Here is a 17,767-nt window from a genome sequence, read left to right as displayed (position 1 = left end):
TTAATCCTTGCACTAGGCTTCAGAAGACTAATTACCCCTGACAGTCAGCATCAGCCCTGCTGGGCTGCTCAGCTGAGAAAGTACACTCACTGCCCTTTCCTTTTGTCCACTGCGCAAAGGCACAAAGAAGCCACACGATGAGACACGTTGTTCCCACCTGGGGCATCGTGTGGGGGTTCATCCCTCACGAAGAACAGGAGGAGCCTGCAAAGGTCTAGGAAAAAAAGGCAGCTGGAAATATAATATAGGAAACATGCTAAGAACTCGGAAAGAACTTTAAATATGAAGACAGGCTGGGGGCACCTGGCTGGCTCAGTCGGTGGAGCATAGACTCTTGATCTCAGGGCTGTGAGTTTGAGACCCCATTAGCTGCAGAGATTCATTTAAAAAAAGCATTAAAATAAATAAATAAATAAAATGAACCCGGTAGAGTGCTGTTTATTTGTTTGTTTTAAAGCGTTTACTTATTTATTTGACAGGCAGAGATCACAAGTAGGCAGAAAGACAGGCAGAGAGAGAGAGAGAGAGGGAAGCAGAGAGCCCAATGTGGGGCTCCATCCCAGGACCCTGAGATCATGACCTGAGCCAAAGGCAGAGGCTTTAACCTACTGAGCCACCCAGGTGCCCCTGTTTTTGTTTTTGTTTTTAAAGATTTGTATTTATTTATTTGGCAGAGAGATACACAGTGAGAGAAGGAACACAAGCAGCACAAGTGAGAGAGGGAGAAGCTGGCTCTCCGCTGAGCAGGGAGCCCGATGTGGGGCTCCATTCAGGACCCTGAGATCATGACCTGAGCTGAAGGCAGACGCCCAACGACTGAGTCACCCAGGGGACCAAAGTACTGTATTTTATTTTAATTAAAAAATCGGGGTGCCTGGGTGGCCCCAATCAATCTCCATTGATTAAGTGTCCAACTCTTGGTTTTGGCTCAGGTCATGATCTCGGGGTTGTGGGATTGAGCCTGCATTAGGCTCCACACTCAGCACGGAATCTGCTTGAGATTCTCTCTCTTTCCCTCCCCCTCTGTCTCTCCCCCTGCTCATGCTCTCCCTCTCAAATAAATAAATAAATAAATATCTTTTAAAAAAGCAAATGGGGGTGCCTGGAGGGCTCAGTCGGTTAAGTGCCTGCCTTCAGCTCAGCTCATGATCCTGGAGTCCTAGGATCAAGTCCCACATCCAGCTCCCTGCTCAGCAGGGGCTCTATTTCTCCCTCTCTCTCTACTCCTCACCTGCTGGTGCTTGCTTGCCTTCTCTCTCTCAAGTAAATAAAATCTTTTAAAAAATGAAATGAAATAAAATAAAAGAAAATGAAGACAGGCCGAAGAAATTACCTTTCTTTAGCAATCTGGACAGGTGAAGGCTGGGAGGAAGAGGGCACGATAGCATAAACATGAACTTGTTTGTTTCCTTAAAAAACCTGGTGGACTGATGCACAATGTGGGGTAAGGACAGCTTGAGAGATGAGGAGTTCATTTTAAGAATGAAAGCAAGGAAATTTGACTCTGTTACTCAAGAGGCTACAAGTTTGAAATGCGTCAGTGCTGTAAGGCTAAGGATGCATTTCTAGACAGGCCTGGAGTGGGGGAAGCCAGCACCACGCACACCTGGTAGCCCCAGTGTCTAGCAGCTGGTGAGGCATGGTAAATCTTTGTGTGTGGCTTGGATGGAGGATCCAAGCCAGGCCATCCCTTCCCAGGTCTCCGTATGAAGACGATGGGGACTCTGCCAGGCTTCTAGGTTAGGAATCCACTGTTCACCCTCCGAACTACTTGGGGGGGAGGTGGAGATGGGAAAAAGGATTCAGGGCCACTGACAAATGCTTCCTTTTTCTCCTCCCTGGTTGCATCCTGCCCTAACAAATTCTTCCTCCACTTCTCACTCCAGGCACAGCATCAGTTGACCATATCCTGGGACCATATATCATCTTTCTAGGGCAAAATGAAATCAAGGATCTCCTACCAAGAAAATAATTCGATCTCATGATCAGATTAGTCCAGAATTCTGGTTATTAGATACTGGCTATTCCTGACTTTTCAGGTCTTGGGTACTTGCCTGCAGGGGCTACCCAGAGTGGGTAGCCCATCCTCTGGGTAGCCCATCCCAACTCTGTCTTGACCCATAGTAACCTCGCAGTTGGAAGGTAATGTCAGGTCTTGGCTCCCTGGCTTTTGGCCCATTTGTGGCTATGGAGACCGGGACTCCATGTTTTGTTTTTGTCCTTCATTGTGGGGTTTTGTAAGATATTACTGAGATGATTCTTACAAAGTGCTTAAATATGGCATGCAGGGAAATGGGGTACATAGTAGGGATTCCCTAAGATGCGCCTGTGTCTTTGGAAGTCACCCTTGAGAGTTCAACCTTAAGCCTGCTTCTTCAGTCTCCCCAGTGATTCTGTAAGTTATTTTCCACACTGACATGGTTTCCTTTCTGCTTACCCCAGTTAGAAGGACTGTATTTCTGCAACTGAACCGTGACAGATACAGGTCAAAGAGAAATGACCAATAATGTAAGGAAAGGTAGGGGCACCTGAGTGACTCAGTTGATTAAGTTTCTAGCTCTTGATTTTGGCTCAGGTCATGATCTGAAGGTCATTAGATTGAGCTTCATGTCCAACTCTTTGCTGGGCATGGAGCCTGCTTAAGATTCTCTCTTGGGGCGCCTGGGTGGCTCAGTGGGTTAAGGCCTCTCCCTTCGGCTCAGGTCATGGTCTCAGGGTCCTGGGATCGAGCCCCGCATTGGGCTCTCTGTTCAGCGGGGAGCCTGCTTCCACCTCTCTCTCTGTCCTCTGCTTGCCTCTCTGCTTACTTGTGATCTCTGTCAAATAAATAAAATAAAATCTTAAAAAAAAAACAAAGATTCTCTCTCTTCCTCTTCCTCTGCCCCTTACCCACCCCACAGGCACACTCTCACTTTTCCTCATCCCTCTCTTAAAAAAAAAAAAAAAAAAAAGGAAAGGAAAGAAAGGGACATAATCATGGATATTGAAGTATTTTAAATTATGAGAACATGTATAATAACACTATGCTAATCAACTTGAAAGCACTGATAAAACTGATCACTTTTCAGAATATACAAAGACATTCAAATTTACAAAAAAATAAAAAATGCAAGGAAACAAATAATAATGGAAAATTGAAAATATTATCAAAGAATTACATTCTGGACACATATTAGACCCAGGTGATTTTATGAGAAAACGGTTTCTAAAATACCAGGATATTTTATTTAACATCCATTGATTGGTTTTTGTTTGTTTGTTTTGTTTTGTTTTTTAAATTGAAAGTAACTCCTGGTTTCTCCTACTTTCCCGGAGCTCATCATTCATCCTTAGATCAAAGACATTCATCGCTTTACGGACAGGGTAGGGAGGATGCAACAAGAAAGCAGTCTCTCAGTTTTGAGTTTCAAGGCACGTTTTGCCATATTGGAGAGACAGAGCCTGAATGACAAAAATACTTGATTTTCAAGAGCCAGATTTTTGAGAAAGAAGTTATTTTATTTTGTTTTGTATTAAAAAGAAACTTTACAAACCAGTGGCTATAGACAAAATCATGGAGGGCACAAAGTCTGGGTTCACAAAAGGACACTTATCCCCAGAGATTTGAAGGTGATGTTCATAGACACCCAGTGCTCAGCACCCTGGCTTTCTCCCAGTTGAAAGGGAGGGCCAGGCTAAGAGAAACCCTGAAAGTACAAGAGCAAGAGGCCTACAGGTTGGCTTTCCATGGCTCAGCAAGCTTTGGAGGACATGGAACAAACGTAGTAAACTCAGAATGGTTGAGAGCGCCATCTAGGCTGACGGCAGGTGGGGACTTGTTCCTTAAACCCTGGACAGTTGAGGGAACACAGACAAGCCCTAGGGGACCCATGGATGTAATGAGTGAGCAGGTAAAGAAACCCGGAGAGTGGTGTCAGGACAAGGGGGACGCAGCATTGGTGGGCTCACGGTCAAGCAGATGCTGGACCTGAGCGGGGTCCACGTGCAGTAGGTGCTTGCCCACAGCAACAGGAACCAAAGACAGGAGGGCAGCCAGCACCAGATAACTCATCTCATGCTAGAAAGAGAAGTAAGCGTCCTAGAATCAGATCACCATGAGGAAGGGAGAAGAAGGGGGGGTGGATTTCAGTTTATACTCTAAATTAACATGTTTCAATACAAAGTGGTTAAAAATGAGGCGCTTGAGTGGGGCAGTTGGTTGAGTGTCTGACTCTTGGTTTCTACTCAGGGCATGATTTCAGGGTTGTGAGATTGAGCCTGAGTCACTCCCTGTGCTCAGTGCAGAGTCTGATTGAGAATCTCCCTTTCCCTCTGCTCCTCCCGCTTGCACATGCTCTCTCTTTCTTTCTATCAAATAAATAAGTAAATCTTAAAGAAAACAACCCATAAAACAAAGTGTCTAAAATTCATGAGTAAATTTTCTCCCATCAGCAGAAATGGAGTGTCTTCAACTAAGTATCTGTCTTGAGACATGACAAGTTACATATCTGTATCTCTGAACCTGTGTAAAATTTGTACCTGCTATGAAAACTTAATGACTACAGATATTTCCCAAGTCAAGAAAAAAAAAATGTTCAGCATTAGGGAAATGTATAGGAAGTTTCCCAGTACATTTTACAAAATCAGCACAAGTGTGACAGTAAAACCTAACAAAGTCCAAAAGAGAGTAATTGCCAATCTTTCTTAGGACTAGAAAAGCAAAACTGCCAAGCATACTAGCAAGCCAGATCTAGCAAAACAAAGAAGAGTTGACCATAATTGGGTTGGCTTTATCCTGGAAATGTGGGATGATTGAATATTAATACATCTATTAATGGAATTATCTCTTTAAAAATTATCATCTCAACTTCAAAAAACTATTTGAAAATGTCCAGTGTCTATTCTTTTTTTTTTTTTTAAAGATTTTGTTTATTCATTTGACAGAGAGAGACAAGGCGAGAGAGGGGAGTGGAAGAGGAAGAAGCAGGCTACCCACAGATCAGGGAGCCTGATTCCGGGCTTGATCCCAGGACCCTGGGATCATGACCTGAGCCGAAGGCAGTTGCTTAACCCAGTTAGCTACCCAGGTGCCCCCAGTGTCTATTCTTAAGGGAATTATATCGTTTGTTCATGGATTAGAAGACTTAATATTGCTAAGATGAATTATTAGAAATTAAAAACTTGGGGGACACCTGAGTGGCTCAGGGGGTTGAAGCCTCTATCTTGAGCTTGGGCCCTGGTCTCAAGGCCCTGGGATCGAGCCCTGCATCGGGCCCACTGCTTGGCAGGGAGCCTGCTTCTCCCTCTCTCTCTGCCTGCCTCTCTGCCTACTTGTGATCTCTGTCTGTCAAATAATTAAATAAAATCTTAAAAAAAAAAAAAGAAATTAAAAACTTGGGGCACCTGGGTGGCCCAGTCGGTTAAACATCTGCCTTTGGCTCAGGTCAAGATCCCAGGGTCGAGGGAGTCTGGTTCTTCCTCTGACCCGCCCCTCTCTTGTGCTTTCTCTCTCTTTCTATTTCTGTGTCAAATAAATAAATAAAATCTCTTATAAAAAGCTTTTGTGCATCAAAGGAAACTATCAACAGACTAGAAAGCACTCACGAAATGGGAGAAATTATTTGTAAATCACTTATATGATAAAGGATTAGTATCCAGAAAATGTAAAGAATTCCCAAGACTCAACAACAACAAAAACAAACAACCCAATTAAAAAATGGGCAAAAACTTGAATAGACATTTCTCCAGATATATAAGTAGTCAATAAGCCCATGAAAAGATGTTCAACATCACTAGTTCATTAGAAGCATGCAGATCAAAACTACAGTGAGATACCATCTCATACCCATTAGTGGGATACTACCAAAAAACCAGAAAGTAGCAAGTTGGTGAGGATGTGGAGAAACTGGAACCCCTGTGCACTGCTGGTGGGAATGCAAAGTGGTGTAGCCATTATGGGAAACAGTATGGAGGGTCTTCAAAAAATTAAAAATAGAACTACCATATGATCCAACAATTCCACTTCTGGGTCTATATCTGTTCGAGGAAGGTAGTGACTTCCTCGAAGACATGACTGGGTGGTGGGTTGGGTTAAGTAAGTGATGGAGATTAGGAGGGCACTTGCCATGGTGAGCACCAGGTGATGTATGGAATTGCTGAATCATTGTGTTGTACACCTGAAACTGGCATAACACCATATGTTAAAAGAGAGTGAGAGAGAGAGAAGTCATGTTGACCTGTAAACTGGACCAGGGCAATTGGAGAGTCTCACCCCTCTCCCCGTCTTTGGAATGTGTGTTCCACTTGCCTTCTCTGCTGCCAGAAACTGCTCCAAGGATACAGCCACAAGATAGACATGTGGTGTTGAGATTATCTGGCCTGGGTACATGACTAAACCCAGTGAAGTCCTCTATACAAACATTTAAAAATTCTGGCAGGCATTCACTTGCAGCTGCCCAAGATCAGCCTCATAAGTAAGGTCCCTTGCTTATCAAACCTGCCACCTACCAACCTAGAGTATCTAGAGCAGTCTGCCTCTTTCTTGGGTCTCTCCTTGCCCTCCCTATATTAGAGCTGGTTTCAGATTATACCCAGAAAGCTTCAGAGGACGTTGCAAACCAACAATACCCAAAAGACTTGAAAGCAGGACCCTGAAGAGATAGTTGCACACCCATGTTCAACAACAGCATTATTCACAACAGCCCCAAAGAGGAAGCAACCCAAGTGTCCATCAACAGGGGAAAGGATAGAAAAAAATACATATGATATGTTATATATCTATGATGGGATATTACTCAGCCTTTAAAAGGAAGGAAATTCAGACACCTGCTATAAAATGAACTCTGAAGACATTCTGCAAAGTGAAATAAACCAGTAACAAAAAGATACATACTTTTATGATTCCCCTGATAGGACATACTCAGAACAAGTATTCAAATTCATTGAGACAGAAAGTAGAATGGTGGTTGCCAGGGGCTGAGGGGAGGGAAGACTAGACAGTGTTTAATGGGTACGGACTTTCAGTTTTACAAGAATAAACATGTTCTGAAGTAGATGTGATGGCTGCACAACAGTGGGAATGCATCTCATGTCACAGGTCTGTATATCTCAAAATGGTTAAAATGGTACATTTAATGATATGTATATATTTTTAAACCATGAGTTAAATAAATAATTGTTTAAAAATTAAAAACCCACAACTATAAAAACTATAATTATGTCTAAGTCAATCTTCAGCAGGAAGCTCTTTCTAATCATATAAAAATAACCAACACCACAGGAATACAAACAATTATAAGAGAGTATTATGAAAAATTATATGCCAACAAATGAGGCAATCTGGAAAAAAAAGACACATTCCTAGAAACATACAAACCCAAAGCTGAAACAGGAAGAAATAGAAAATTTGAACAGACCTATAACCAGTCAAGAAAATGAATCAGTAATCAAAAATCTCCCGACAAACAAATGTCCATCTGAGAATTCTATCAGATATTTAAAGGAGAATTAATACCTATTCTTCTCAAAAAATTCCAAAAAATAGAAATGAAAGAGAAACTCCAAACTCGTTCTACAAAGCCAGCATTACCTTGATTCCAAAACCAGACAAAAACCCCCCTAAAAAGGAGAATTGCAGGCCAATATCTCTGATGAACATGGATGCAAAGATTCTCAACAAGATACTGGCAAATCGGATTTAACAGTACATTAAAGGAATCATTGAGCACAAACAAGTGGTGTTCATTTGATCCTCTCAATAGATACAGAAAAAGCATTTTACAAAATTAGCATTCATTTTTGATTAAAAAAACCCTCAAAAAAGTTGGGATAGAACATAACTCAGCATCATAAAGGCCATTTATAAAAGACCCACCCCTAATATAATTCTCAATTGGGAAAAACTGAGAGCTTTTCCTCTGGGTCAGGAACAACACAGGGATGTCCACTATCACCATTACTATTTAACATAGTACTGGAAGTCTTAGCCTAAGCAATCAGACAACAAAAAGAAAGAAAATGCATACAAATAAAAAAGGGAGAAGTCAAACTTTCACTATTTGCAGACAACATGATACTCCATGTAGAAAATCCAAAAGATTCCAGCAAAAAGTGCTAGAATACATGAATTTAGCATAGTTGCAGAATAGAAAATCAACACACAGAAATCTGTTGTATTTCTATATACTAATAATGAAGCAACTGGAAAAGAAATCAAGGAATTAATGCCATCTACAATTATACCAAAAACCATAAGGCACGTAGGAATAAACTTAACGAAAGAGGTAAAAGATCTGTACTCTGAAAACTATAGAATACTTATGAAAGAAATTGAAAAGATGCAAAAAAAATGGAAAAACATTCCATGCTCATGGATTGGATATTTTAACAAATTTTGTTAAAATGTCCATACTACCCAAAACAATATACACATTTAATGTAATCCCTATCAAAATATAACCAGCATTATTTACAGAACTAGAACCAATAATCCTAAAATTTGTATGGAACCACAGAAGACTCCAGATAGCCAAAGAAATCTTGAAAAAAAAAAAAGCAAAGGTGGAGGCATCACGATTCCAGACTTTAGACTGTATTACAAAGCTATAATCATCAAGACAGCATAGGCCTTGCACAAAAATGGACACATAGATCAATGGAACAGAACTGAAAACCCAGAAATGGACCTACAACTATGGTCAACTAATCTTCAACAAAGCAGGAAAGGATATCCAATGGGAATAAGACAGTCTCTTCAACAAATGGTGTTGGGGAAATTGGACAACAACATGCAGAAGAATGAAACTGCACCATTTCCTTACACCAAACACCAAAATAAATTCAAAATGGAGGAAAGACATAAATGTGAGACCTGAAACCATAAAAAGTCTAGAGGAACACACAGGCAACAACCTCTTTGACCTTGGCTGTAGCAGCCTCTTACTAGACATGTTGCAGGAGGCAAGGGAAACAAAAATAAAAGTGAACTATTGGGATTTCATCAAGATAAAAAGCTTAAGCATCTGCCTTCGGCTCAGGTCATGATCCCAGAGTCCTGGGATCAAGTCCTGCATTGGGCTTCCCACTCACTGGGGAGCCTGCTTCTCCCTCTTCCTCTGCCTGCCACTCTGCCTGCTTGTGTGCTCACTTTCTCTCTCTTAATTAAGATTTAAAATTCTAAAATTTTAAATAAAATCTTAAAAAAGAAACAAAAACTTCTACACACCGAAGGAAACAATCAACAAAACTAAAAGGCAGCCTATGGACTGGGAGAAGATATTTGTAAATGACATATCTGATAAAGGGTTAATATCCAAAATCTATAAAGAACTTACCAAACTCAACACCCCAAAAACAAATAATCCACTTAAAAAATGGGCAGATGGCATTAAATAGACATTTTTCCAAAGAAGGCTTCCAGATGGCTAACAGATACATGAAAAGATGCTCAACATCACACACTCGTCATCAGGGAAATGCAAATCAAAACCATGATGAGATATCACCTCCCACCTGTCAGAATGGTTAAAATTAACAACACAAGAAACACCAGGTATTGGCGAGGATGTAGAGAAAGGGGAACGCTTGTGCATTGTTGGTGGGAATGTAAGCTGGTGTAGCCACTCTGGAAAAGAGTATGGAGACTCCTCAAGAAGTTATAAATAGAACTACCCCATGATCCAGCAATTGCATTGCTAGGTATTTACCCGAAGGATACAAAAATACAGATTTGAAGGGGTGCAGGCACCCTGGTGTTTCTAGCAGCATTATCAACAATAACCAAATTATGGAAAGCTCCCAAATGTCCATCAACTGATGAATGGATAAAGAAGAAGTGATATATATATATATATATACACACACACACATATATATATTTGCATTTATTTATTATATTTATATGTTTGTGTAAATATATAAATACATAATGGAATATTACTCAGCCATCAAAAAGAATGAAATCTTGCCATTTGCAATGACAGAGATGGAACTAGAGGATATTAGACTAAGTGAAATAAATCAGTCAGAGATAGACAAATACCAAATGATTTCACTCATATGTGGAACTTAGGAAACAAAACAGATGAACATATGGGGAGGGGGAACAGAGAGAGAACAAACCATAAGAGACTCTTAATGATAGAGAACAAACTGAGGGGCTGATGGAGGGAGGTGGGTGGGGGATGGGCTGGGTGGGGGATGGTATTAAGGAAGGCACTTGTGATGAGCACTGGGTGTTGTATGTAAGTGATGAATCATTAGATTCTACTCCTGAAACCAATATTGCACTGTATGTTAACTAGATAGACTTTAAATAAAAATTTAAAAAGAAAAAATATATTAAATTAAGACCTACATTAAATCAAAACATATATGAGTAGAATTATAAAAATTTAATATAAAAGAAGTTTAGTGTTTTTTTAAAGAAAACTGAATCAAAGGAGAGGTACTTATGTAATCTAGTTAAAGTAGTTTAATATTTTAAAAATATCAGTTATTTTTAAATGGATTTATAGATACAAAGTAATTCCAACAAAATTTGTGTTTTTAGTGCATGTTTAGAAAATAAGTTTAGGGGCGCCTGGGAGACTCAGTGGGTTAAAACCTCTGCCTTCGGCTCAGGTCATGATCCCAGGGTCCTGCTCAGCAGGGAACCTGCTTCCCCCCCACCTACCCACTGCCTGCCTCTCTGCCTACCTGTGATCTCTGTCTGTCAAATAAAGAAATAAAATCTTTTTAGAAAGAAAGAAAAAAAAGAAAGAAAATAAGTCTAAATTTCTTTTGGAAAACTTAATATAGCAGAATTGTCAAGAAATTTTTTTGAAAAAGAAAGTCAATGGGGTATGGAGGGGAGAAAAGCATGTCTGTTTTTTCCTGGAAAGCTATAATAATTAAAACATTATGGTTCTGTCACAAGGATAAATAGCTCAATGAGACAGAATTGAAAGTCTAGAAGCAAACCTAAGAATGAGTGGGTATTTAATATATGATAAAATTGAGAAATAAATTAAGTAAGTACAGAAGCTAGGACAACTGACTATTCAGGAAAACATTAATTCCAGACAGTTCAAATAGTATAGCATAAAATATGAAACTATAAAATAATGAGAAAAATAAAACAGATTATTTATATAATAATGGGGAGGGAAACACTTTGCTAAGATTAAAAGCAAAGAAAAAAACAAAAGCAAGAAATGAATGTCTCCTTTTTTTTCTTTTTAAGATTTTATTTATTTATTTATTTGACAAAGAGAGAGACATCGAGAGAGGGAATACAAGCAGGGGAAGCGGGAGAGGGAGAAGCAGGATTTCTGCGGAGCAGGGAGCCTGAAGTGGGGCTTGATCCTAGGACCCTGGGATCATTACGTAGGCCAAAGGCAGACGCTTAACAACTGAGCCACCCAGGCTCCCCAAAATGGATTTCTCTTAAGAGAGAAAAGTGAAATTTTTGAATGCCCATACACAAGCATAAAATTATTAAATGCCAATAAACAAGGTGAAAGTCAAGCAACAAACCGCAAAGTATTTACAACAAATGACAAAAGATTAATATTCTCAATACATAAAAAGGCATTATAAATTAATATGAAAAAAGTATCATTGCTCAATTAGAAAAAGAAGTATGAGCACATGACTGAAAAGTTGTTCCTGCTCACAAGCCACAAAGAATGCAACTTGAAACTAGGTACATTTTGATACATTATAAATATCAAAAGCCATAAAAATACACTTCAACCCTGAAATTCTACTAGGAGTTTACCTAAGGAAATGCCCATGCACTTGCAACATTATTTATAATAGCAGTAGTCTGGAAACCATAGAAGTCTAACAAGAGGGAATGAGATTTTTTTTTAACGATTTTATTTCATATAGAAAATAAACCTTTAGAAATAATGTAAAAAAAAATTACTCAGTGTGGGACGCCTGGGTGGCTCATTCTGTTAAGCATCTGCCTTCAGCTCAGGTCATGATCTCAGGGTCCTGGGATGGAGCCCGCATTGGTGGTGGAGGTGGAGTCCCCTGCTCAGCAGGGAGCCTGCTTCTCCCCTTCCCTCTGAGCTCCCCACAGCTAGTGCTTTCTCTCAAATAAATAAATAAAATCTTCTTGGAAAAATTACCAAGTGCTATAGAAAGATGCACACAGCAATAGCAGGGTTCCAAGAGGAAACTGATGACACACTCACATCGGGATAAATGGAGGAGGGATGAATAAAGGGGTGCTTACAAAGGTAAGGGCAGGATACAGGGACACCTGAGGGTTAGTGATGGAACTAGGGGCTAGTAACAACAAAGTGTCACTAGACCTCAGGGGCTTCGGGTCCGGAAGGCGGGGACACGGCTAAGCTCACTCAGGCACTTACGATGCCAGATTTGAGGACACCTTCACCCTCAGGGTTGTGCAAGGCACAGTGAGTGCCTCCTTACATGTTTGCGCCAGAGGTACTTGCCTCATGCCATGCTATTAAAGGCACCTAGAAGGAAGATTCTGCAGAAAAGACTGTGTGGACAGGATGTGCGACCTTTTACAGGGGGCCAGAGGCAGTTCAAGGTGACCCCATAGAGAGGCTGCCTGAGAGAAATACCTGCTCTCACTTTCCTCCCATCCCCTTATTTCCTGCAGGGCTTTCTTTTATCAGGAGGGCAAGGCGCTTCACAGTCAGCCTCTGGGACAGACCGCAGGACAAGAATGGATCCAAGGTGCACGGAGACTTCCACAGTATGACACAAAGTTAAGCAAAACAAGCAGGTTCCAAAGCAATATCTAAAAACTGATGCCTATCTTTACGTAAGTTTTATTTAGTGGTATACTGGGTTGTAACATTACATTATGGTTTATTTTTAAATAGTTTTTGCTTTTATATGTATTCGCTAAATTTAATGGAGTGAGTGTCAGAAAAAAAAAAGAAAGAAAGAAAGAAAGAAAGCTTCCAAAAATGCTGTATAGGTTGTGGCCTTAAGAAGATGAAGTAAAAAGCCTAGGTGAAAAAGTCAAAGTATTTACAGGGGTTGCTTTTGGGTGGTTAATGTTTATAGAGTGGTTATTTCTGGGGGACAAGCATAGTTCGGTTTTTGTGTGCATCTTAATCCTCTTCTTTCTTTGAAAATGTCCTAAAGTGAATGTATGTCTTGAGATCATAAATCCAGAAGCTATTCAATATAGTTTAGAGAGAGGCGAATAGATGGTGTAAAACGGAGAGGAGAGCGAAAAGAATCTCCATAAACAGCCACCTGTCCTTTCTGTGAGCTGATACCCCAAGCTCACTTATACTTATCTCATGTGTAAAATGACATGATTTCTTTTAGCTTCTTTTGCTACAAAATTCCTTTTAAAGAAGAAAACAACTCTTATCTAACAGACACCACCACACACACACACACACACACACACACACACACACACCCCGCATCCCCCCCACCAACCTGGAGTCATGGTCATGAGACAAGGCAGACCAATGCATGGCTTAAGTAAGCAGAGTATGGACTTGGAGGAGGACCTGGGAGCGCCACCTCCCGGCAGACCTGGGCATTACAGCTGACTGCTAAGGGCCCTTTCCCAGGCTTCAGGACACGCTGCCTTCTACATGCCTTCTCGCAGAGGCAGTATGTTGACCTCCTCTTCCTTCACTGACCACTTTGAAATCCAGCTGATTGTCTCCTACAGTGTCCCGTCTTCTAAAACTACAACGCTTGGAATGCCTGGGTGGCTCAGTCATTAGGTGTCTGCCTTCAGCTCAGGTCATGATCCCAGGGTCGAGGGATCGAGTCCCACATCCATGGTGATCCGGAAGTCCTAGAATTGAGCCCGGCATTGGGCTCCCTGCTCAACGGGGAGTCTGCTTCTCCCTCTGCCTGCTGCTCCCCCTGCTTGTGTGCTCTTTCTCTCTCTGACAAATAAATAAATAAATAAAACCTTTAAATAAAAATAAAACTACAATGCTTACCCCCCAGAAATAACCATTCATAACCCTATAAACACTCATCACCCAAAAGCAACCCTTGTAAATATTTTGACTTTTTTCATCCAGGCTTTTTATTTCATCTTCTTAAGGCCATAACCTACATATAATTTTTTCCAGAATGTTTCTTTTTTTTTTCTTTTTATGACATTCATTCTATCAAATTTAGCAAATACATAAAAGCAAAAACTCAGGTCTTGACATCCTCAACTTTGTGTTAGAGGTATTTTCACTGAACAAGGTCAGTCGGTCACCTCAGTATAACAGCCCATAGGGTGCAGGGGGCCATTTCTCCCCAAGTCTGTATTGTACTTTACATGTGTGAGTCAGCATTCACAAAACTGTTGCATTTCTGCACTCTCTCCCCTCGCACTGCTGTTCAGCCCATCCTTCTGGCTCTCCCACTCAGCCACTTCTTCCCATCGGTCCTGCACATGGCTTGCTTTCTGCCACCCTCGTGTCCCTCCTTCCAGCCCAGGCTCCTCAATCTGTAGCCACCAGCTCAGCACCATCTTTTTTTTTTTTTTTTTTTTAAGAGATGTATTTATTTATTTGAGATAGAGAGAGAGTGGGAGGGGCTGAGGGAGTGGGAGAGAAACTTAAGCAGAATTCTGCAGTGTGGAGCCCGGCTGGGGCCGATCTCACGACCCTGAGGTCATAATCTCAGCAGAACCCAAGAGTGCAATGCTCAATTGGCTGAGCCATCCAGGCAGCCCAGCACTTAAACATTCTTAAGCTTCTTCCACATATAAAACATCTCTTTCAGTAGTGAATGCCCTAATGCATAACCCAGATACCCCCTCTGGACTGAGATGTCCAATCTCCCAGCTGCTGGAAATATGGCCGCTGGCAGAGGCCCCCTCTGGCAGTTGGTGGAGGGGGCTGCCTGGCCCCACTCCCCATGACTGTTTGGTGTTGGGATATTTGAAGGGTCCTCTGAAATTGTTTTCGGCAGACATACTGACACACAGATGACTGTCACAAAGAAGAAGTTTATCCTCCCAGATCCCTAGGAACAGGAGGCAAGGCGTGCCACACACGCAGGGGGTCACACGAGGCAGAGAGCACAAGGGGAAAATGGGAGGAAGTGTGGGCAGTCACCTTTATGAGGGCTTCCATGGGAAAGGCAAGGCAAGGCAGCGTAAGCAGGTTTAAGATTGGCTAATTTGGGGGTGCCTGGGTGGCTCAGTCTTTAAACATTTGTCTTTGGCTCAGGTCAGGATCCCAAGGTCTTGGGATCAAGCCCCACACTGAGCTCCCTGCTCAGCAGGGAATCTGTTTCTCCCTCCCCAATGCCCCTGCTTGTGTTCCCTCTCTGGCTGTATCTCTCTCTGTCAAATAAGTAAATAAAATCTTAAAAAAAAAAAAAAAAAGATTGGCTAGTTTGAATCATTTTATGGACTCTACAATATAAGGGCTGTCCCTTGTTGTCCGATGCCCCACCCTGAGGTGAGTAGGGCCGGGGGTTCTGGTCCTGAGTGTAAGAATCCTCTAAGAGTCCTGTCAAGATGGCGGATAAGGGTCTGGACTGTGGATTGGTTGGTTTGCTTATGAAAGTCATGCTCCCAGGGGACTCATTTGCTATCTCTAGGAATTAGTCTGCCAGGGGCAGTCCCTCGGGGATCAGCAAGATGTTAAAACACTGGATATAGCAAATACAGCAAATAAAAAAGGTACGGTTAATACAAGGGGTAAAGGCTCAAACCCCCTTGCCCTGATTCTGGAACATCTCTGAAGGCCTACCCTAGCTCCACGTCTCGGAGGGGAGACCTCAGGCCCAGGCCTTTGGGTCACTGCATCCAGCACCTACCTCTGCTTCTCGGGCTTCACAACCCAGGGAACCGCTGCCCCTTAACCTTCATCTCTGCCTCTCCTTGCCAGGGAACTGACCCAAGACAGTCTCTTGCACCCCCACAGCCCCTTACCCGTCCCCCACCTTTCTCTTCCCTTCACAGCCAAACTTCCTGGAGATACAACCTCTGTTCACGGAGTACAAATCCCCAGGCACACCTCCTGCTCTATGGTTCTCAAACTTCAGCCTGAATCAGAGTCACGGGGAGGGCTTGTTAATGCATCCACTGCGGGGTGGCACCTCCAGAGCATCTGAGGGAGTGGACCAGAGGTGGCTGCACCTCTAACATGCCGCCATGTTGGAGAAGCTGCCCCCTCGCCCCGTTCCCGCCGCTCCGCAGCATGTCCCAGTTCAGTCAGGAGGAAGTCCATACTTCCTAAGGCTCTTCAGGCAGCCGTTTATTCTGTCTGCCTCGGCTCTCACCAGGCCTTTCTCACTGTTGTCCACTCCCTGCCATAGTTGTGCTTTCTGTGCTCGCCCTCATGCCTCTGGGCCTTTGCACATGTCTTGTTTGCTGTGTCAGGTACTCCCTCAATACCCCTTACTTCTTTCCACTGCCTAGCTAGTCCCCTTTCAGCTTCCTGTCTCTTTTCCAGTCACTTCTTCAGGGAAGTCTTGATCCTCTGGTGCCCCCTTTCAGAGGCAGCCCTCACTAAATTACCACCCAGTGACTGGAAAATGAATAATAACAGAAGCACTGCTCTTTCATTATAAAAACCCCTCCTCTTGGCTGAGGCAAAGATGGAAAAGGCAAAGGAAGAGTCCATTAGAGAGTGCTGGGCCACAAAGGTGGCTCCCCAGGAGGGCAGGGGGGGGATGGAAGGGGCATCAACCCCAGGGGGAGGGGCAACACAGCAGGTGTTCTCCTCTTGCTTAACCTTCTTCTATCCTTGAACTGATAAACACAGGCTTGTCCTGCCCTCCTCAGTCTCCCTCTGTCCACCCACCCCCTGGGGCAGATGAAACCCACCCCCACCCCACACCAGCTCTCCCAGGGGAGTCACCCCCCAACCCTCCTGCACCCAGTGTGGGGCCTCCAGCCAGCTCTGGCGGGAGTCATGTGATTGCTCTGGTGTGCATGACAAGCTCCCCGGAGTGATGCTTTGACGAGTGACCTTGTGGTCCAGGACAGAGCTCCCTGCAAGCCTGCTGATGTCTGTAAGGGTTGGGCTGCTCTTTGGGCTTGGGGGTGGGGGGCAGGGTGGGGGCAGGGGCACACTCACTTTTCCTCCACAGATATTTGGCCCCAATTTTCAGGTCCGGCTTATGTAACACCTGAGGAGAACCACACTCCCCGGTCACCCACACCTTTTCCCTTTCGTGGAGCATTTCACAGGCGCAGCTGCTTCTCAGAGAAGGTCTATTTTGGGAGCTGTTTTCATTTGACCTATATTAAGCACAGTCACAAGGCAGAGGCAAGTTGCAGGGTGCAGGGTGGCCTGCTTGCTCTTTGTGCTTTTTTAGTGTCACGGGTGAGAAAACCAGACAAGCCGGTGCCTACAGCTCGGGACCTGAGCCGTGAGGGGCTCCTGGAACTCCCCACAGCGTCCGGCCACGGAATGCTCTAGGCTCCAACAGCCCACCTGTAACAGCGCAGGCCCAGGCTGCCCCCCTCCCCAATTCCACAGTTCTGGTTCATGACCCCTGAGGTCCCCTGAAGACGGCACTGTACTCACTGCAGCACTGGTCAGGGAAATGTTGACATTCCCAGCAGGCTCAGAATTTACCAGGCCGGGAAGAGCCCAGGCCTGCAAAGTGCGGCTGGTAGACCTTTGATAGGCCATCGAGCCCCTGTCTTTCCTGGGTTAATAATTAAATCACATGACCAGCAGGGGGAGAGAAAGGGCTGCTGGGAGCCAGGAGGCCCAGGTCATGTGCGCAAACAGGTACTCCTTGGGGTCCCCACCACTATGAGGGCCTGTGGGGAAAATGACAACCCACTAAGTGTCCCATTGACCCCTTTTCAGTGGGGACATCTCCT

General features: G+C 43.2%; 1 protein-coding gene across 1 annotated transcript in view; it reads right to left on the bottom strand.

Moving 5' to 3' along the window:
• Positions 1-17,584, bottom strand: part of PEBP4 (phosphatidylethanolamine binding protein 4) — a 235,385-nt gene extending 217,801 nt beyond the window's left edge. The window contains exon 1 of the mRNA XM_082729269.1: positions 17,463-17,584. Within this exon, the coding sequence (XP_082585395.1) occupies positions 17,463-17,570 (108 nt within the window). The 5' untranslated portion in view covers positions 17,571-17,584. The remainder of the gene's footprint in view (positions 1-17,462) is intronic.
• Between the last annotated feature and the right edge of the window lie 183 nt (positions 17,585-17,767).

Source organism: Mustela nivalis (genome assembly GCF_964662115.1).
Source record: "Mustela nivalis genome assembly, chromosome: 4".
Lineage (NCBI taxonomy): Eukaryota > Metazoa > Chordata > Mammalia > Carnivora > Mustelidae > Mustela > Mustela nivalis.
Note: the sequence above shows the minus strand (reverse complement) of the source record. Positions and strands in the feature narration are given on the sequence as shown.